Genomic DNA, 21,623 nt, shown 5'->3' with positions numbered 1-21,623 from the left:
CTTTAGGGTTATTTATTAAGTATGTATGAAAGAAATGTACTAGTATTATTTCATTTTACTTTAAGTCAGCTGTTCTACATGTCAATAATTTACATTGCTTCTTAGTCTTATTTTTTACATATTTGACAAATGGAATGGGAATTATTCTTTCTAAGTTTTGAGGAATTTCTGGAGCAGTCAGTCTTAAGCAATCACGACTCTCAAAGAGAAGCTATTAACTAAACTATTTGCTTTTTTTAACTAATAAAATTGTCTCATCAGCACAGGACTGATCAGTCTCTCTGAAAGACACTTGAGATAAATATGAAGCTTCTTAGCAGTTCCGTTATTCTTGAATCAAACTGGCATATAAAGTGCTGAAAGAAATAACTAATATTAGCATAAATTTGCATGTTCTTTTTGAGGAGTTTAAGCTAGAACTGGGTTTAGCATATTATTATGCATATGCCATAATAACAAGTATAATTTTAAAAGGTTTTCTTCCACTGTTTAAAAATTGTAGAAATTTCTTTCTAGTTCAATTTAGTATTTTGTAGGATATTTACATAAATTTTTACAGTGAAAACATTTATACCTTGTCAGTATCACATAAAAAATAGTTACTTAGATGCAATTAAAAACTGGTAAAACACGTACTTTCTTGCATCTCTGTTAGTGGATACATTTTTTTAAGCAGGGATCTTAAGGGATTTTTTTTAGCAGGGATTTTAATTCAGAGGAACTGGTTACATGTGGAATGAGAAGTAGAGGTGTGTTAAGGATCTGCCTTCTGCTCAGGCAGGGGTCCTGGGGTTGGGCTCCCTGCTCAGTGGGGAGTCTGCTTCTCCCCCTCCTTCTGCCCACCCCCCCCACCGCCACTTATTTTCTCTCTCTGTCAAATAAATAAAATCTTAAAAAAAATACTTTTGAAAAAAAATGATGCCTTTGGTTATAAATAATGAAAATCTAACCTATCCCCTCCTATCAGGGAAACAGTTTCTTTCCCAAATGCCTCATCCAACAGATTTCAGATTATGTCTGAATGAACTCTGACGAGCACACATTCATTCTAACCTGGAAGGTGATTAGAGAGCAAGAAGTAGTAGTTTGGAATGGGTGTGGGAAACAGACAACCTCAAGGGCCTGTTAAGAGTTGAGAAAGGTATTTTGAGGCTAATCCACTTCACAGCTTGAGATGACCTGGAACTTCCTCACCTTTAGAAAGCAACAAAGCACAGGAGAGCTGAGGAACAGCTGAGAAAGAGAAGGTTTTAGGACTACAGAAGTATTTGACAATCAACCAAATAAGGAGACCTAAAAGGGATAATTCTCTGTTCTATATTTGATTACATACTCAAATATACAAGAGAGCCATGGATAAACAGTAGTGATTGAAAAAAAGAATTTGGGGAGGTCAAATTGTCAGTAGTGTGATCTAGCAACCAAAAAGCTTCTCATGCCCTGTACTAACTGAAATGAATATAAGATATTTTGACAATGTCATTTAAAATATACTATTCTGTTTTACTAGATGTTTTGATCTTCAGGATAGTATGCTTCCATATTTAGGAATCCAAATTTGAATCAGAATTCTATCTATATTCAATTACTTTTATTGCAAGAGCATTTTCTAGGGTAAACTATATTAAGCCAGCTTAATTTTTAAATTAATTTTATATGAAGTGAATATTGTAAAATTTTTTAACAAAGAGGGGTGCCTGTGTACTCGGTTATTAAGCGTCTGCCTTTGGCTCAGGTCATGATCCCCAGGGTCCTGGGATCGAGCCCTGCATCAGCGGGAAGGCTGCTTCTCCTCCCACTCCCCCTGCTTGTGTTCCCCCCTCTCTCTGTCACTCTCTGTCAAATAAATAAAATCTTTAAAAAAATTTCTTAACAAAGAAATTTGGGTTCATTTATCTAATTTTTGTCTATCTTAAAATCTATGAATTTTAGTTTGTGCTGGTGTGATTTCTTTTGATGGTCATTATCTCCAGCAGGTCTAACTAATTTACCTGGGTCAGAGTATAGAGGGGTTTTTGTCAAGAAGATTTGCTTCTTCCATCATTAATGTGTCACTTACAGATTTTACCCTGGTGGTTTTAGCTTTCTCTGGTGTTATTTGGTGGTTTAGGAGCAATTTTGTAGTGTTCTATGGAACTCAAAGGTAGAAGTTCTCATATGTCTATAAGAAATGTCACAATGTGTAGTAGTAGCCATTTTCATTTTTATTTTATGCTGATTACGTCTACCATTCATTTAGCATATAATGTTTTGAGTTTCTATTACAAACGGCCACTGCTCCAGCTGCTGGTAATACAGTGGTGAATAGAGCTTACCATCTACTCAGTGAGATGAATAAGAAATAAAACAGTTGCCATGAAATGTCAGATTGTGTTAATGTCAGGAAGAAAAATAGATTGAAGGGGAGACATTTAAGCAGAGACTGAAATAAACACAGAGTGTACCATGAAACTAGACGAGAAAGCACTTTCAGGTAGAGGGTGTGGAGCATACACAGGGCGTGAGGTGAGACTGGGTGTAGAGTGTTTGCAGAGCAGCAGGAGGGCCGCCCGTAAGCAGTGTGTGCTAGCAGAATTGTAGGAAGGACAGTTGGAGAGATAGGCAGGGGCCAGATCATAGGAGGCCATTTTGGCCATAGTTTGGACTTCCGAATTTTTCCTAGTTGTGGCAAAAAGCAATTGGAAGGTCCCAAAGACTCCGTTGTCTGTTCTATGGCTAATACCCTTAGGAGGACGAGAGTAAAAGTAGGGAAATGGTTGGAGGTGACTATTGGAGGTGAATGACCTTAGTGGGTTGGTGGAGGTGATAAGAGGCAACACTCATTATCGTTTGTATAAAAACCCAGTAGCATGCATTTATTTCTTGAGTCAAGGAGTACTCATGGGACAGTCTCAAAAGATCTAGTTGCTCAGTAGCATGAAAACAAGAGATAAAATATCAAAACTAACCAGCTTTTAATAGAAATATTTCCAGAACAAGGAGAGCAATAACCCCATCCTACATCCATAGTAATTTGATCACCATAAATGTTAAACACTGTGTCACATTGATACCTTCCCGGCTGAACAACATATGAGTAAGCAAGGGAGACGAAGGACACATTCAGGAGGAAATGGCAAGCATGCTGAAGGCTTCCAGAGTAGATAGTGCCTTGGGGAGATAATGTGCATCATGGCTAGGAGAACAGGTTGTGAGGCCAGACTTGCTATGTTGAAATTCTGCCCTTGGGGCACCTGGGTGGCCCAGTCAGTTTAGCATCTGCCTTCGGCTCGGGTCATGGTGCTGGACCCCCAGGATCAAGCCCTGTGTCGGGCTCCCGGTTCAGCAGGGAGTCTGCTTCTCCCTCCTCCTCTGCTTCTCCCCAGCTCATGCTCTCTCTGTCTCTCTCAAATACTGTCTCTTTCAATTAAACAAAATCTTAAAAAAAAAAAAAAATGGAAAAGAAAGTTGCCCTCTCACTAGCTGTGTGACCTTGGACAACTTCCCTGTTCCTTAGTCTCCACATACTACTTCAAAATTTGCTCAGGGAAAGCTTTTTCCTTCTTGTTAATTGAGTTTTAGATCAGACATCATATTCTCTGATGAACTTTTCTTACCCAGCTGCCATCGCCTCAAATTCCTAGCTAAAATTAGGTAACTCATACAGTGATGGACCTTTTTTTTTTTTTTTTTAAGATTTATTTATTTGAAAGAGAGAGAGAGAGAGCATGCCTGCAGGGGGAAGGGGCAAAGGCAGAGAGAGAGGGAGAGAGAAACTTCAGCAGACGGCACACTGACTGTGGAGCCTGGTGCAGGGCTCCATCTCATGACCCTGAGATCATGACCTGAGCTGAAACCAAGGTTTGGACGCTTAACTGACTGTGCCATCTAGATGCCCCATGATGAACTATTTCTTACTTTCCTATTTCACACCCTATTGTGGGCTCAGTTGTGTGCCGTCCCCCATCCCCATACCAACAAAGCATATGCCAAATGGGACTATATTTGAGATAGGACCTTCAAGGAGATAATTAAGGCAAAATGAGGTCATGGTGGGCCCTAGCCCAATATAAATGGTGTCTTTATAGGAAGAGATTGGAACCTCCCCACACACACAGAGGAGAGTCCATGTGAACACAAAGGAAGAACATGGCCATCTCCAAGCCAAGGAAAGAAGCCTCAGAATGAGAGCACCCTGCCAACACCTTGACCTCAGACTCAGCCTCCAAAACTACAAAAGAATACGTTGCTGTTCTTGAACTCCCCGGTCTGTGGTACTTTGTTATGACAGCCCAAGCAAACTAATACACATCCTATGAACTCTGAAAGGGCAGAGATTCTATCTTTCACTGTGTCTTTAATTTTATCTAAAGTTTTTGGTACAAGGAATGAAAAAGAAACTAGTATATATTAGGCACCTACCATATGCAGGCACTGTTTTAGATACTTTACGTAGATTACTTAATTTTCTTAACAGCGCTATGAAGCAGGTATTACTTTGCCCATTCTACAGATATGGAAACTGAGGTTAAGAAGATAGTAAGTACCCTAATCAGGTGTGTCTTACTTTGAAAGGGTTGCAGAACATCATCTGTGTCCTACAAGAAAATGTGGTTTTAGAAAAACATCTAAAAATGTCAAACCAAACCTCAAAAAAGATTCTTAAAAGTCTATTGCATTTAAATTGCATTTTTTTGTTTCAAGTTTTTATTTAAATTCTAGTTAGTTAACATACAGTATAATATTGATTTCAGGAGTAGAATTTAGTGATTTATCTCTTACATAACATCCATTGGTCATCACAAGTGCCCTCCATTGGCCCTCCATTTGTTCTCTATCATAAGAGTCTCTTATGGTTGCCTTCCTCTCTTTCTTCCCCCAACCATGTTCATCTGTTTTGTTTCTTAAATTCCACATACAAGTGAAATCATATGCTATTTGTCTTTCTCTGACTTGTTTTGCTTAGTGTAATACACTCTAAGTCCATCCACATCATTGCAAATGGCAAGATTTCATTTTTTTTGATGACTGAGTAATAGTCCATTGTATGCACATATACCACATCTTCTTTAGCCATTCATCAGTCAATGGACATCTGGGCTCTTTCCATAATTTGGCTGTTGTTGATGATGCTGCTATAAACATTGGGGTGCATGTGTCTCTTCAAAACAGTATTTTGTGTCCTTTGAGGGTAGTTCTATTTTTCACTTATCGAGGAACCTCTATGTTGTTTTCCAGAGAAGCTGCACCAGTCTGCCTTCCACTAACAGTGTAAGAGGGTTTCCCCTTTCTCTGCATCCTCGCCAACATTTTTTGTTTCCTGTGTTAATTTTAGCCATTCTGACAGGTGTGAGGTGGTATATCATTGTAGTTTTGATTTTTTTTTAAGATTTTATTTATGTATTTATTTATATGACACAGAGAGAGAGAGAGAGAGAGCGAGATCACAAGTAGGCAGAGAGGCAGGCAGAGAGAGAGGAGGAAGCAGGCTCCCTGCTGAGCAGAGAGCCCGATGCGGGGCTCGATCCCAGGACCCTGGGATCATGACCTGAGCCAAAGGCAGAGGCTTAACCCACTGAGCCACCCAGGCACCCCGTAGTTTTGATTTTTATTTCCCTGATGATAAGTGATGTTGAGCATCTTTTCATGTGTCTGTTAACCGTCTATCTGTCTTCTTTGGAATGTCTATTCTTGTCTTCTGCCTATTTCTTAACTAGATTATTTGTTTTTTGGGGGGTGTTGAGTTTGATAAGTTCTTTGTAGATTTTGGATACTAACTCTATCAGATACGTCATTTGCAAATATCTGCTCCCATTCCTAAGATTGCCTTTTAGTTTTGTTGATTGTTTCCTTCACTGTGCAGAAGCTTTTTATCTTTCTTTTTTTTTTCTTTCTTTCTTTCTTTCTTTTTTTTTTTTTTTTTTTTTGTGAGAGAGGAAGAGTGAAAAAGGGAGAGAAGGAGAGGGGGGTGAAGGGCAAAGAAGAGGGAAAGAGAACATCTTCAGCAGGCTCCATACCCTGTGCAGAACCTGACAAGGGGCTTGATTTCACAACCCTGAGCTCATGACCTGAGCCAAAATCAAGAGTCAGACACTCAACCAACTGAGCCACTCAGGCACCCAAAGAAGCTTTTTATCTTGAAGACCCAGTAGTTCATTTTTGCTTTTGTTTCCCTTGCCTTTCATCATGTGTCTATTGCTATGGCCAATGTCAAAGCCTGTTTTCCTCTAGGATTTTGATGGATTCCTGTCTCACATTTAGGGCTTTCCATTCATTTTGAATTTACTTTTGTGTATGGTGTAAGAAAGTGGTCCAGGTTCATTCTTCTGCTTGTTGCTGTCTAGTTTTCCCAACACCATTTGTTGAGGAGACTGTCTTTTTTCCATTGGATGATATTCTTTCCTGCTTTGTCGAAGATTAGTTGACCATAGTGTTGTGGGTCCATTTCTGGATTTTTCTCTTCTGTTCCATTGATCTTTGTGTCTGTTTTGGTGCCAGTACCATCCTGTCTTAATCCCTGCAGCTTTGTAATAGAGCTTGAGTCTGGAATTGTGATGCTTCCAGCTTTGCTTTTCTTTTTCAAGACTGCTTTGGCTGTTTGGGGTCTTGTGGTTCCATACAAATTTTAGAATTGTTTGTTCTCACTCTGAAAAATGCTAGGGGCATTTTGGTAGGGATTGCATTAAATGTGTAGATTGCTTTGTGTTTCTTTTTTTCTTCTTGTCTCAGAAGAACCAGAGCCATAGGGTGGAATTTTTATTTCACTGATTTTGATTCAAAGAAGGAAAGTATTTTGTAATTGGGTCTATGTAAGTTGGAGTAGATTCAGTAACTAGAACCATTAAAGCCCATGCTAGGCAGAGCTTTCACTGGGACTGTTACTTTGAGAATTGATGCTTTGTTCAGAAGGCTTTACTGAATGACCATTGTGTTCTCCACATACTCTTAGTTTAACACACTTATTGTGTGTCTGTTATGTTAGACTTGTTTTAAATTATACATAACACTTCAATTAGATATGATAAGTCTGACTTGTGCTATATGTCTGTGTATGTGAACTACTGAGTGACATTTCTATATTTTAGACCTATAGTTTGAAAAACAATTATGTCTAAAAGAAGCCAAGGATGATTCCAGAACAAGCGTACTGACTTTAGACTAGTTGAAATGGAACTGTGTAATGCAGTTCAATGATTGATCACATGAGTTTTCCCTGGAGGAAAGACTTTGTTAGAACATTAAACTTGTAAATGAGATGAGAGAAATCTAAGCTTTCTTACAGCTCTGTATTGTATACAGAAACTTTAAAAATCTGAAAATACTTTTCATTGTTGTTTTCTGTTTGGGCTTAAAAGGAAAGCACTAGATGATAAAAATGATTGCATTTTTCCCTTTTATTACCTAATTGTTATGATACCTTAGTGGGGGAGGGAAATTTGTCCATTTCTTCTGCAAATAAAAAAGCTAAGTTTCTGTATTACATATGAACATTAAGTTCTTCGTTGCCTTGTTAAGGAAATCAGGTAGGCATGCTGTGACTTTTTTTTTTTAAATCTCAACCAAGGGACTCCTGGGTGGCTCAGTTGGTTGAGCGGCTGCCTTCGGCTCAGGTCATGATCCCAGCGTCCTGGGATTGAGTCCCACATCGGGCTCCTTGCTTGGCGGGGAGCCTGCTTCTCCCTCTGCCTCTGCGTGCCTCTCTGCCTGTGCTCGCTCTCGCTTCTCTCTCTATGACAAATAAATAAATAAAATCTTTAAAAATAAATAAATAAATAAATCTCAACCAAAATTTTACACCTTACATAAAAATTAACTCAAAAGAGACCGCAGATTCAAACTTTTAGGAAAAGCATAAGAAAAAATCTTTGAGGTTTGGGCTAGGAAAGAGTTAGACTTGACACCAAAACCATGATCCGTGTAAGGAAAAATTGATAAGTGGGACTTAATCAAAATTAAAAGCTTTTGCTCTACAGAAAAGAAGATTCTATTAAGAGAATGAAAAGAGAAGCTACATAACGGCAGAGAATATTTACTTACGAACTATGTATCTGACCAAGGACTACTATCCAAAATAAAGAACTCTCAAAACTCAACAGTAAACACCAAACAGTTTAAAGAGAAAATGAGCAAAAGACCTGAGGGCATATATAGATGGCAGTTGAAGCTGTTCAACATTGTTAATGGTGAAGGAAATGCATAGTAAAACCATGGTGAGATATCATTACACAGTGATCAGAATAGCTAAAAATTAAAAGTAGTGACATCAATTGCTGGTAAAGATGCAAAGAAATTGCTCTCATATATTGCAGAACATATATTACATAACTGCTCTGAAAAGAGTTTTCTTTTCTTTTCTTTTTTTTTTTTTTCAGGATTTTATTATTTGTCAGAGAGAGAGCACAAGCAGGGGAAGCAGCAGGCAGAAGGAGAAGCAGGCTCCCTGCTAAGCAAGGAGCCCGATGTGAGACACCATCTCAGGACCCTGGAATCATGACCTGAGCGGAAGGCAGGCATTTCATGGACTGAGCCACCCAGGCATCCCATAGAGTTTTAGTTTCTTACTAAGCCAAACTTGCAACTGCCATAAGATCCAACAGTTACACTCTGTAGCATTTTTCCTAGAGAAGTTAGGACTTATGTTTGCATAAAAAACTCTACTCAAGTGTTTATAGCAGCTTTATTTGTAATGTCTTTCAGTGTTTGAATGGTTAAGCAGACTGTGGTACATCCATAAATGGAGGGCTACTCAGCAATAAAAAGGATCAAACTACTGATACATTGCAATTCTGTAGATGAATCTCAAGGGAATTATGCTGAGTGAAAAATACAATCCCAACAGGTTTCAAGTGTTACGTAAAGGATTCCACTTACACAACACTCTCGAAACGACAGAATTATAGGAATGGAGAACAGATGAGTGGTTTTCAGGGCTAGGGGTTAGGCAGGAGGTCGTGGCAGGGAGGATAGATGTTGCTATAGAACAGTATCATGAGGGATGTTGTAATGGTGGAAACATTCTGTACCTTGACAGTATCAGTGTCAATATCCTAGTTGTGATATTGTACTGTAGTTTTATAAGATATTACCTTGGAGGAAACTAGGCCAGGTGTACATGAGATCCCTCTCTATTGTTTCTTTTAATTGATGTAATTATCTCAAAATTAAAAGTTTCATTAAAAATCGTAATTCTGGGCAGCTGGGTGGCTTAGTTGGTTAAGGTCCGACACTTGATTTCAGCTCAGGTCATGATCTCAGGTTCGTGAGATCACGCCCTGTGTTGGGCTCTGAACTGAATATGGAACCTACTTGGGATTCTCTCTCTCCTTTTGCTCTTTTACCCACCCTTTCCTCCTCTCCCCCTCTCTCTCCAAAATAAATAAATAATAATAAATAAAAGGGGCGCCTGGGTGGCTCAGTGGGTTAAAGCCTCTGCCTTTGGCTCAGGTCATGATCCCAGGGTCCTGGGATTGCGCCCCACATTGGGCTCTCTGCTCAGCAGGGAGCCTGCTTCTTCCTCTCTCTCTACCTGCCTCTCTGCCTACTTGTGATCTCTGTCTGTCAAATAAATAAATTATTAAAATAATAATAATAATAATTAATAAAAATAATAATTCACATCCTTTTCCTACCATTGAAATACATATTCAAAATGTTAAATAGCATCTTTGAATTCCAGACCATCACTGCGGGACAGTAGCCCATTAGAATGTGAAAAGAGCCCTTCTCTAAAATAGTATTTTCAGAAGTAAAAATACTAATAGAAGATTATCTGATTATTCTCTTTTTTATTTTAATGTGCTTTAAAACTGTGCCTGTTCTAGTACATGTAAACTTTCTTTATTTTTTTCCCCAGGCTTTTTCTCATGGTTCTCATCATATCAGACATTATGGCTTTGGTAAGGCATTATTAGATATTCAGTATAAATAAGATTGAGAAAGTTAAGTGCTGATTTAATTTAATCAAGGGAAATCTGAATGCATTTCTGTGCATGAAATCTTTAGATATTAAGTTTTAAGTGCTGGCCTAAATTACACGTATAAATTACTTTCTTTTCATATGACTTATGCAAAAAGGGTGTTCTTCTGAAGGTGTCAAAAGTCTTACTTGATTTATTTGCATCTGTCATTTTATACCTAGTCTTCCATGGTGCATTGTGTCTGTAATGAGCCTTCCATAGGAAGTTCACAGAAAAAGCTAACTTTAGATTTAGGTAATACATCATTTTCCTACTTGAAATGTTGATTGTTCTAACCCTTCTCTAAGATTGAGAAAACGGAGGAAAGGAAGGAAGGAAAGAAGAAATAGAGCTTTTCAAGTGGGAAGATGTTTCCAAGTTAATGACTCTCCTAAGTGAGTTCTGAGTAAGGAGCACACAGGTGGGCCTCTTGTATGTAGTATATTAAGAAAAAGAACCTACTTTACACCTACAAGTTTGGGGGTTCTCAAAACTGCCCTCAGGTTTGATAATTCACTAGAAGGACACAACTCCTGGAAAACAATTATATTCACAGTTATGGTTTATTATAGGAAAGGATACAGATTAAAGTTATCCAAGGGAAGAGATTCTGAAGGCAGAGTCTAGAAGGGTCCAGCTGTGGAACTCTGGCCCTGCCCTCCCCGTGGAGTCAGGACGGCATCACTCTTAGAGCATTCGTGTGTGATGCTCACAGGGCCTGTTGCCAACGAGGCTCACAAGAGCCTTGGTGTCAACTTTTTAATGGAGATCAATCACATTTTGTTCCCATGACTGACCTTTAACGTTCAGTCCTTCTAGGGGTAGAACTGATACCACATGGCCCAAAGCCCCCAGTATAAATCATGTTATTAGACAGTCTAATGGCTAAGGCCCCCAGGCAAAATACTCCCATTAAGCATGACATTCCATGGGCCTAGAAATCACTCCAGGCAGCTGAAGGCAAAGGCCATATTTCTCTTTGGGTTAAGCTCGTTCTTCACTATATAATATCCCATGCCAGAACAGATGAGAGACACCAATGGACTAACTTCCCAATCAGATTCTTAGTCACTTGGTTTAGGTGAGAGCATTTTTGTGTTCTGTTGAATTGGATTCGGTATGTATCTGAAATGGACAATACATAATAATGTTAGAAAAAACCAGCTTTCAGTTTTCCTCACAAAGTGGCAAATGAGTAAAACAGATTAATAGAAAGGAATGTACGTTCTCTGATTAATTTTATAAACAGTCAGATTGTATTCTTTAGCTTACAAAGCCATTCGTGTCCTCGCTTCTGCTAACTTGACCAACATCGTCTCAAACCTTGTTCACTCCATACCAGGCTCCTTACCTCGCCCTGCCGCTCCCTCTGGACTCCTGACATTTATATATGTTCCTCCCTCTGTCAGGAACATACTCTCCTCTGATCTCCTCAGACTCCTCTTTCATCTGACTCCTACTTTTTGCTTAGATCTGTAGACTTTTTATTGGGACAGCCTTCCCTTACACTCCATCTGGGTTATGTACCCCTTCCTTTGTGTTCCCATAATTGCCTGACTTTTCCGGTATTAACACTCATCACACACACACACACCAATAATTTGATTGAATTATTCGCTAGATTATATAATTCCCAAAAGAGAGTTTATCTCAAGGACCTAACACAGTGATTAGCACATAGTAGGCTGTCAGTAGGTATTTGTTAATAAATGGATGATAAGGCTATTTTTTACTGAGGTCTTTGGTATTGTTATTGTCTTTTATTAAACTCGGTAGAGCCTGCAGCTGATTTCAGGGCCTTGAGTTCAAGCCTCACGTTGGGCTTAGAGCTTACTTATAAAAATTAAGTTCGTTATCTTTATTTCTAGCTATTCATAAATGTCATTTTTGTGTTCATTTGAGTGGTAATGCTATGTCTTGCTTTTAGGCCATTGCTCCTTTTAGTCCAAGCAGAAATTTCTGTAAAGAGCATATTCTTACGAATTCTAATCACATAGTAGTTATGAGAGGTCAAAAGTCTGAAACTCATAATCCTAAAATAACACTGTTTTTCATCTGAATCAAAATCCCTTTGTTTTTAATGGAGCTATATTTTGTTTTATTTTACAGCATTTTTTCTTCTTGGTCAAGGATGATGGCAGCTGGCTTGATATTGGAACAAGGTGCTGTATATATTCACATTGAAATTCTTAAGAATACAGTGAAAAAATAATAACTTGACATCTTAGTAGAAGGTACCAATTTTATTTTTGAGGTAAACATAACAAGTAGCAATTATTTTAAGCCTCTGGAAGTGAGACATGTCTCTCCATTTCTTATCATTAACACATTAGCACGTGTTTTCTTGGGATGATGTGAGGATAGAGGCTAGCTCCGGAGAGAATGACAGAACGGCGGGGAGGGGTAAGAGAAACTGTTTGAATCTGATCTGTTTTCAGAGTCTGTCCTCATAATCTCCCGGTCTTTCAGTGGCAGTATGAACTTTGTGTGGCAGTTTAAATTGAGTGCCATCGTTATCTGCCTCTTAGAATCTTTAATATGATTACATTTAACATGTGAGACCTTACAACAGTGTTCTAGTATAATCTGAACAAAACGTCGTTTTTTTCTTTATTATGATTTGAGTGTGAATGATTGCCATAATCTGTTAAATTTCTTCTCTGAGAGAAAGCAAGCAAAGTCGATCTTTTTGCCTTTTTTGCTTTCAAATGCATTCGAAGGCAATACACACATTTTTATAGACAGATTTTATTTCATTTAGTCAACGTTTATTTAGTACTTGCGTTGCTGGGAAGTGCGTGGGTTTGGGTAGGATTGTGTTAGACATCCTCTTCTCTGCTCCTGCCTCTTTCTCATTTATAGACATGGTCCTGCTTTCTCATTTATAGACACGTTTGCCTCCCTGCCTCATCTGATTTGAATCTCCTTCATTCCATATGTGCCAGGCATGTAAAAGATGTCACTACGTCATTTTGTTGTCATTGCTCTTAAGCTTGAATGCTTAGGGAAAGTTTTGATGTCTCGTTCTCTCTCCAGCCCTCTGATCCCAAAGTGTCCAGACAAGATAGTGGGGGAGAGCTCTAGACCACAGGCACATGGCACGGTCAGCGAGGGACTTAATCCCTCTCATCCCCGCCCCGCGCCCCCAGTCTCCTGTAGTTGTCTGAATGGGCGACTCCACGTGGAGCACCAAGGACAGCAGCCAGCACCTAAGAAGTTTCCGTGAAGGCAGCTATTAGTATTGATGTTACTCCATGGTTCTGTCGTCTGTCCTTCAGGGTGTTTCTTGTGTTTCTCCTTACTCTCTCTGACATTTGATTAATTTTCTTTCATTTTAGACATACGCCAGGATTTTGTTTGGAATGTATTCTCATAAAATATAGTATTTTCATGTGTGAGACTTTTTATTTTTATTCTTTTGAGACTTTTTATTTTTATGTGTAAAATAGAGAAAACAAAACTTAACATCTTACCTTTTTTTAAGTGTACAGTTCGGCAACAGTAAGTATATTCACTCTGTTGAGCGATCTCGCCATCACCGATCCCCAGAACTGGGAGCTAGGGTGAGCTTGACTGTAAAAGGGAATGTGGGAACTTTTGGGGTGATGGAAATACTCTCTATCTTAACAGCGATGTGAGGGTATTTACATGGTGTACCATGTGTCAGTACTCATCGAACTGGAAGCTTAAAGCCATTCCATTTTCTTACATATAAATTATTCCTCAAAGATGGAAAAACAGAATAAAAACTAATAGAAGAAAAAATAACTAAGTGTGAAGTGAGAAGGATAGAGTATAAGTAGGATCAGTTATCCTCTTTCCTAGCAGGGACTTCATAGATAATGTTTTATTGTTTATTTATTTGTTAATAGATAATGTTTTAAATTGATATATCAATGAATAGCAACATAAAGATACTAATTCATGGTAAGGAGGTAACCCCCAGAAGATCTAAAAAGAGAAGAGGCCAAAGCAGTTGTCTTGAGGAGTGGGGAAGGAGAAACCAGGATTCTCGGTTTTCATCGTAAATCTTCCTCCAGTACTGTATGTTTTTCGTACTGCGTGTTTGACTCTGATAAAAATCAGAGGGAAAGGAAGAAAGGAAAGGAGAAATATGGGCAGTAATACATGGAACTCCCTCGCCTCTCCCCGAGAATTGATTGTCCTTTCATTTCACTCGGGAGTGTGAGGAGTGATACCACAGCTGGAAGGAGTGAGTGTCCCTCAATACAGCAATTCTGATCACGCTCTGTCAAAGCTGGGGTTCTGGAGCCAGTACGGGAGCCCAAATGGAGTAAGCTCATTGACAGAGTCAAGTCACGGCAGAGACTTAGCCACAAGGTCAGAGCCAGGCTGTGCATTGCAACACAGGGTCCACATGGCCAGCAGCTGGTTGTTTGAAACGGGAGCCCGAAAGACTCGATGAACGCAATTCAGAGACCAGGGAATCACTTTACATTAGATAAAGGCAAAGTAAGACAGAAGCTTGAACTTGAATAGGAGGTCCAGGATGTCCATCAAAGGATTGCCCCAGTCACACCTCTGCCACAGATGACCAACCTTTGGGTTGTGCTGCAGTGTTTTAAGGATCTCCCAGCATATTATTTCATGCGATCTTTATCATCACGCTGTAAGGTTGCTACTCTTCACAGTGGACATATTACTGTCTGCATTGTAGAGGTGAGAACACTGTGGCCCCTTTTAGAGATGAGGAGATTGTGACTTGCTTCTGTCACAAACCAGTAAATGGAGGAGCAGGTATGGAGGACAGCACTTCGGTAGCCAAGGTGGCAGAGTCCCCACTGCCCCACACTGCCCCACACTGCCTCTACTTACAGGGAATTTCCCGAAGGCTTGGTTTGTGATGCTCATAAACTCATTGTTAGAAGTCGCTTTGTGTCTGATGCTGTGTGTGATTGTTGCAAAGGAACCATTCACTGCAGAGTTTTGGTAATATATGTTTAGGATTTAAAGGAGAAAGAAATATTGATTAGGAGGGAATGAGCCAGAAGTAGCTGATTGTGTCCTTTGATGCGCAGAAGTTTTAAATTTTTATGTAATCCAATTTATCTATTTTTATTTTTGTTACCTGTGCCTGCTTGATCCTTTTTAAAAAAGAGGCTTTGAGCCGTTGCAAAACTTATATTTAACATCTAGCATGACGTTCTCCCTGGCACTTGCATGCTACCTCCAGGCCTATTTCTTGCATTCCTTTATACAACCATCATGGGAATAAAGTGCTCATCAGAGCACAAAGTAATTACAGAAAGAGAGACTAGAGATGCATGAGACAAACAGTGAGCATCATTCAAACCAAGGCGAACACAATGGTACCTCAGCCCTTGCGGTTTGAGAATGCTTTGATGACCCCCCACTCTGCGGTACTAATCATGAGAAAAGGACGTTAACTCCATGCTTCAGTACTATAATTTATTGATGATACTTATTAAAATATTATTTAATTGATTCGTGGTATACAGGGTAAAAACTATGCTTCAGGAATATTTTGTGGTAATAGGACTTTTTATAATGGGAGCTGCCCTCCACACACAGTGACAAGTGCCAGGTTAACCTGGGACAGTCCTTGTTGATGTCTGTTGTCATGGTGCACTCATTACCCCCACCCCCACAAAAGCCAGAGGGGCTGGAAAGGTGATAAAGGCATAGCCAGTTAGTAAGTTAGGCTAAACCACAGTTCATTTCAGTCTCAGTGCTCCGTCCACATAGATCTGACTCCTATAGGTGAAATGGGTTGCTTGTCCTGAGAGGCTTCTCGAAGGTGGGTGGAATGGGGGACTTCAGAGCTCAGGTTCTGTTCACCAGGCTGAGAGCAGTGAATGGTCCTCCGTCAATTGCCCACATAGTCTTCTGGTCATCCCTGCTGAATTACCTCCTAGCTCTGTTGTTTGTCTTGTCTCTTAATATAAGGCCCAAAAAATGCCCTCTTCACAAAGAAGGATGATTGTAGAGGGGAGGTGGGGGATGGCAGGGGTTGGGATAAGGAACCAAAATGAAATCCAAGTTAGAAAAATTGGGCTTCTAAATGGAATTGCCTGGATTGAGTCTGCAGGGGGATGTTTTTTATTTGCTGCTGCTCCTATTGATAAGTTAGAATTCTAGAATCTGGGGCGCCTGGGTGGCTCAGTGGGTTAAAGCCTCTGCCTTCAGCTCAGGTCATGATCCCAGGGTCCTGGAATCGAGCCCCGCATCGGGCTCTCTGCTCATCGGGGAGCCTGCTTCCTCCTCTCTCTCTCTGCCTGCCTCTCTAACACCTTGTGGTTTCTGTCAAATAAATAAATAAAATTTAAAAAAAAAAAAAGAATTCTAGAATCTTCTCTGTATATCATGTGTAGCAGTGATGGCATTTACCACCTTGGGGAACCATGTGGGACAGGTCTGATGGGCACAAGTGGTTCATGCATGTTCATCAGCATCTAATTTATTGCCAAGAAAAGGCTTGGATAATGGCTGGAAAACATGCTTCAAAAAACACCATATAATAGGGTTTACGTTATCAAGACTTTATTTTTGTACTTTATCCTGCATTCTGTTTGTGAGAATGTTGCTTTTAAGCTGTGGGTTTCTAATTATTCCTGCGTGAATGTGTATATGAAAAGCTGAGATTTTTTTTGTCGTGTTGTAGGTATTACTAAATTAATTGGCAGTTTGTTTAATGGGATCTAGAGTTACTTGAATTGTGCTCCTGTGGTGGTTTCCTTTTGTGGCAAATTCTATTTCGGAACTCCTTTTTATTAGTAATACAGTTAATAACTTTAGCCGTAACATGCCTATTATATACAGGAATGGAATGTTGTCATTTTGCCCTTACTGCTTGGTTGCCTTATGAAGACAGAAGCAGTAAGAACATGTCCCAGGATTCTAGAGAGGAGCGGGAGTTCACCAACCCCATGACTGTGGTCTGCACGTGTCTGTAATGGTCATAGTGTCACCGTGGTGATCGCTGTGGGTTTTCAAAATCAGTTTGAGATTTCCTCAGCTGTTAGTTTCAGGTTAACAAATAAGTACTCGCTACTTTAAAAATGAAGATTGTATTATTAGGGGATGAAACTGTATTTGTGTTTATGGGTATAGTCCAATATGTTTAAAAATGCATCTTTGGAGCAGATTTTACCAGAATTAAACCGAGGCTCTTAAAGGAATATACTGCAGTGAGTAGAGTCGGCTGAGCCTGCGGCTGGGAGCTCGGTGGTTTTCTGGAGAACCTTGTGGCATCAGGTGTTCTTTGAACAGCCATGTGAAAAATATCCTGCCCAGGCCATAAAACTGAGTTGGGCTGTCAGAGCTCCAATTTAATATTTTTCTTCTTTTGATCTTTTACACTGTGTCTTCATTCATAGTGAGTCATAAACTTCACAGAGTCCTGCCTTTTATATGGCATCCTAAAAGAAGTGCATTTCATAAACTAGAGCAAAAGTTCCTTTGAGATAATCTTCATAACTATAAAAACAAATTTAAATTTATGTTCTAAGTGTATTTGGTATGAGGTGGATAGAGTCAGCGTCACTGATTTGATTGGTTTGATTTGATGGTGGTGTTCATTTGGACATTGTTTCCTGTGTGCACTATTTATACTTTATTAAAATACAAATGACAGCTAAAGTATCATTTCTCTATAGATATGATAACTTCTCATTATGTTCAATCCTATATTAATACCCTCCTAAATGTAATTAATTAGTGCCATAAAACACCTTTGCTCTTATAATAAATACTAAGCTTTATTAAAATCAGTGATTCTCAGACTTTTTCTCCCACATCTGACAGAGATGACCTGCTTCTGTTGCCCTTTACCCTGACTGAAAAGTACAGTCAGCCTGTTAGCACCTTGTACCAGCTCAACAGGCCTTCTCGGGGCCTCTGTATGCCCCTCCGGGCAGAGACCCTGTCCCTCTACCATCACATGGGGGCACCTTGAGAATACCTGACGTCCACATGGTCCCAGGGAGAGAACACGAACAGTTGAACTCGTTCAACTTGAAATTGGGTGCTCCTTTAACTCTGCTCCGCTGAGATGACACCGAGACTTGATTAATGGAAAATATCACCAGCTGAATGAATGCCTTATGGCTCCATTGCTTGAAGATGATGAGCTTCACAACTATTTCCTACCAATAATGGTAGCTTAAATGAGCCCAGAGTTTGTGATTTCAGGCAACTGTAAAGAGATAAGTGATCTGTGAAATACCTTTTATGGATAAACTTCCACTGAATTTGAGGATAGCCACCTACCTACTGGCTTTATGAAACTTACTAAGAAATCAAGTCATATTTAATATTATTTGTGTTAAAGTAATTTAAAATGTTAAGACTGTTTCAGGTGATTTAAAGTATTAAAAGTGATAAAAGTTCTAAAAGAGCAAAGTCTGGGAGATAGTAGCTTTGGCCTGGAGATTAATGATGAAATGTATCCTTTTTCCTTTGTTCAGATGCTTTGACTATAAAACTTTTTCTTCCCTGAATTTGAATCTGGGTAACGAGTGTGTGTATTTGTGTGTGTGTGGTAGTTTTGTTAAAGTACTTCTAAATTCTGTCAAAGCATAGAATGGCCTGCTTTAAAATGTCAGAATACTTAACCTGGAGACAGTAACCTTGTAATGGTGACAAAGACACAGGTGCTGCCAGTATCAGGCAGACATTTCATAACATTCTAGTTATTGGAGAAATCTCAAAATATTCTTTATGCTCATCACTACTTGTATAACCAATTTGTTTTTTTAACATTTGACATTTATTTCAAAATCATTGGTGGGGGGGTGCCTGGCTGGCTCAGTCGGAAGAGCATGGGACTCTTGGTCTTGGGGTAGTGAGTTCGAGCCCCAGGTTGAATGTAGAGCTTACTAAAATAAGTAAATAAACTTGAAAAGACCATTGGTATCTTTTGTAATTCTGTGTATTTTATGTATACATTTAGAATCATTATTTAGAGGTATCTTATGTTCCTTCCCATACAGGTTCTCTCTTCCTGTAACATGTTTCTTTTTCTCCTCCTGTAGCATCAGCCACTACGTGATTGTCATGTCTATGACCATCGTTCTGGTGTTTCTCAATGGCCTGGCACACCTGCTTACGACAAAGAAACTTGAACTCTGTGGCAAACCCAAAAGCCACCTCATATGATACTACTGTCGCCATCATTCAACATCTGGATCCTGTTTCTCGTCTTTTAAACCAAACTCTTATCAAGGATTCTGTAAGAAAATGGATATTGATATACAGCATGTTCTGCTCCTACAAAGAAAATGTTATGTAGAATTCTGAATCTACAGCTTGTCCGGAATAAAGGAGCTTCCATTTTCTTTAGGTTTTGTACACGTGGAATAGTGGTCATATCTGTGGCAAAGCATAGTAGGCTTTCTCTGTTTGCATTTTCTTCCTTTAGCTGGCAGCTCTTCACTCTGATGTTTCAGAGCACCTGGAACAGTCTGGTCACCAACGGTGCAACTCCCCACCCACTCGAAGGAGGGTGTGCTCTTGTGGGGACGGTTGCAATCACATTCAATGACAGAGAAACTTGACGGGAGTCACCAGGTGATACCTGAAATATTTATCAGCTCTCAGCACTAGTTTTGCAAGTAGTTCTATCTTCTAAGTGCTAACACTAGAAAGACAATCAGGATCTGTTACTTCCTGAAGCCTCAGTGGAAACGGTGCTGCCAGGTGTTTGTCATTGTCCTGCAGTGAGCAGCAGGATGGTCTCTGCGCTATTCCAGGGTGTTCCTCGTGTACCGGCCAGCTGCAGGTTTGACCTTCACTCCTTCCCCCCCCCCCCCATTTCTGGATTCCCATTGGAATTTCAGGAGATGGAAAGGTAGAAAATGCTTGGTATTTGTATCTAGTTCAGGGGAAAAATTTTTAAAGGAAAAATATTTAATTGTAGATTTGGTAACTTTTACCCCCCATACCTTTTATCATATATTGTTTCAACAGAATTCTTAAAATCAATGGTTAAACTGACACTATCACAGAAATCATTGTTGACATTGCTTATCTTTCATATTGTAAGATTCTAGCCCAAAGGCCTAGAGTCCTCTCATTTAATTTAAATTTCCGTCTGTAAACTAATTCTAATGGACAAAATATTTTGAGAGTAATTTTTATTTGGATTTTTCATAAAGTGACCTTTATATAGCACTGTAGAGTTGGCCTTTTGCCCATGGTGTGCCCATCAATTTTTGGCTGATGCTAAACTTTGCTGGTCTAAGTCCCATTTTAAAAAAATAATTGCTTTTGAATTAAATTATAGCATTGCTAACTCACATTAATGATGAAGAAGTCCTCTACAAATTACTAGATTTTTCAAATTGGCAAGTAAGTGAGCAAATACAATTTGGAAGATTCAAAAGTCAGTTTGGCAAAATGTGCTTCCTAAATTTCTGCTTCTGATGAAGTCTGGTTATAATCTGTGTGTGACAGGACTTCGTGGTACACCAATGACAGCGCCATAGTAAGAAAAGAAAGAGACCGATGGCAGTCTAGGACAACATACATCAGTCTGTAATACCAAATTTCTATCAACAGCTAAGAAGCTGCTGTTAGCAGGTGATGACATTGGCAAATATAAAACCCATGAACTCTAAAATGTCTTAGAATATTTAATCTGTTTTAAAACAAGTCAGAGAAAACGGACTTTATAAACACTAGTGCTAAATTTAACTCCTTTATATCCTATCTACGTTCCATCTTTTCCCAGATTTTCACACGGAGGAATTAATGAATATTTTCTTATGGCATTGTAAAAGGTGCTCAGTGCTTTACCTTTATTTTGTTCTTCAAAGCACATCTTTTCCTAATATCGTTTGGAGTCAGTGTGTGCTTGCAAAGCAGGAATATGTCCTTGTGGCCATAGGCTGGCCTTGCTGTGCTGTTTATTGGGAGCCTCAGACTCGCTTGGGAACAGTTTGCTAGATAGGCCTTTTCTGTTGTGCAGCTTGTCAAATACCTTGAAGTGTTTTGAAATGCATATTTTTATATTAATAACAAAAAATAAATATGATTTAAATATGTTTCTGTTTAAGGCATTTACTTTTTCATTCTGTTAATACCAGATCTCCAAATCAAAACTTAAAACATCTGCTGGTTCATATTTGCTTAAATTAGGAATTCCTAGAATAATTAAAGGGTGTATGTCAGATTGAGAAAATACTGAACAAAAAAGCCATGGACCGTGAATAAATCTTGGAGCATAGTCTAAGGACTTCAGAAGCTAAGTGCATCTATCCATAATTAATCAACGTTTTAGTTCTCTGTATTATTATATTTAGTGTGTGCTATTTAGAACATAAAAGGCTTTTTTATTTTTTTTAGGGAAATGTTATAAATGGTGATATGTTTTCATAATAATGCCTGCAAAATGATCCAACAACGATGGAGCTGGACTACAGACCCAGATATCTGTTTACCACTCACCATATTGTTTCTCCTGAAAAACTCATTCCTGTTTTCAGCCAATTCGCATATCAGGAGTATATATGTCTCCCATCTCCACACACGACTTTTATACACTTGCAGTAGGTTAAGGACTTCTTTGTTCCCCCACCTTTGATACATACCTCTGCCATCAAAAATGTCATTTCTGATGGAGCTCGCGTGGGGGGAGGAGGAAGAGTTAAGGTGAAATGGGGCAGACTGTCTCCAGAGGCAGTATCTCTAAAGGGCTCCAGTTCTCCT

General features: G+C 39.2%; 1 protein-coding gene across 9 annotated transcripts in view; it reads left to right on the top strand.

The window, feature by feature from the left end:
• Positions 1-20,959, top strand: part of PIGN (phosphatidylinositol glycan anchor biosynthesis class N) — a 103,031-nt gene extending 82,072 nt beyond the window's left edge. For 5 of the 9 annotated variants that reach the window (XM_045065689.1, XM_045065690.1, XM_045065691.1 and 2 more), the window contains 3 exons: positions 9,833-9,875; positions 12,045-12,097; positions 18,908-20,959. In XM_045065689.1, coding sequence (XP_044921624.1) covers positions 9,833-9,875; positions 12,045-12,097; positions 18,908-19,073 — 262 coding nt within the window. In that variant the 3' untranslated portion in view covers positions 19,074-20,959. Of the gene's footprint in view, positions 1-4,067; positions 4,247-9,832; positions 9,876-10,243; positions 10,357-12,044; positions 12,170-18,907 lie in introns of those variants that run through there. The other 4 variants (XR_006602155.1, XR_006602156.1, XM_013052765.2 and 1 more) reach the window with 4 other exon arrangements.
• Positions 20,960-21,623: the final 664 nt, after the last annotated feature.

This window comes from Mustela putorius, unplaced genomic scaffold (genome assembly GCF_011764305.1).
Source record: "Mustela putorius furo isolate JIRA1106 unplaced genomic scaffold, ASM1176430v1.1 tig00003858_pilon_pilon_pilon, whole genome shotgun sequence".
NCBI lineage: Eukaryota > Metazoa > Chordata > Mammalia > Carnivora > Mustelidae > Mustela > Mustela putorius.
Note: the sequence above shows the minus strand (reverse complement) of the source record. Positions and strands in the feature narration are given on the sequence as shown.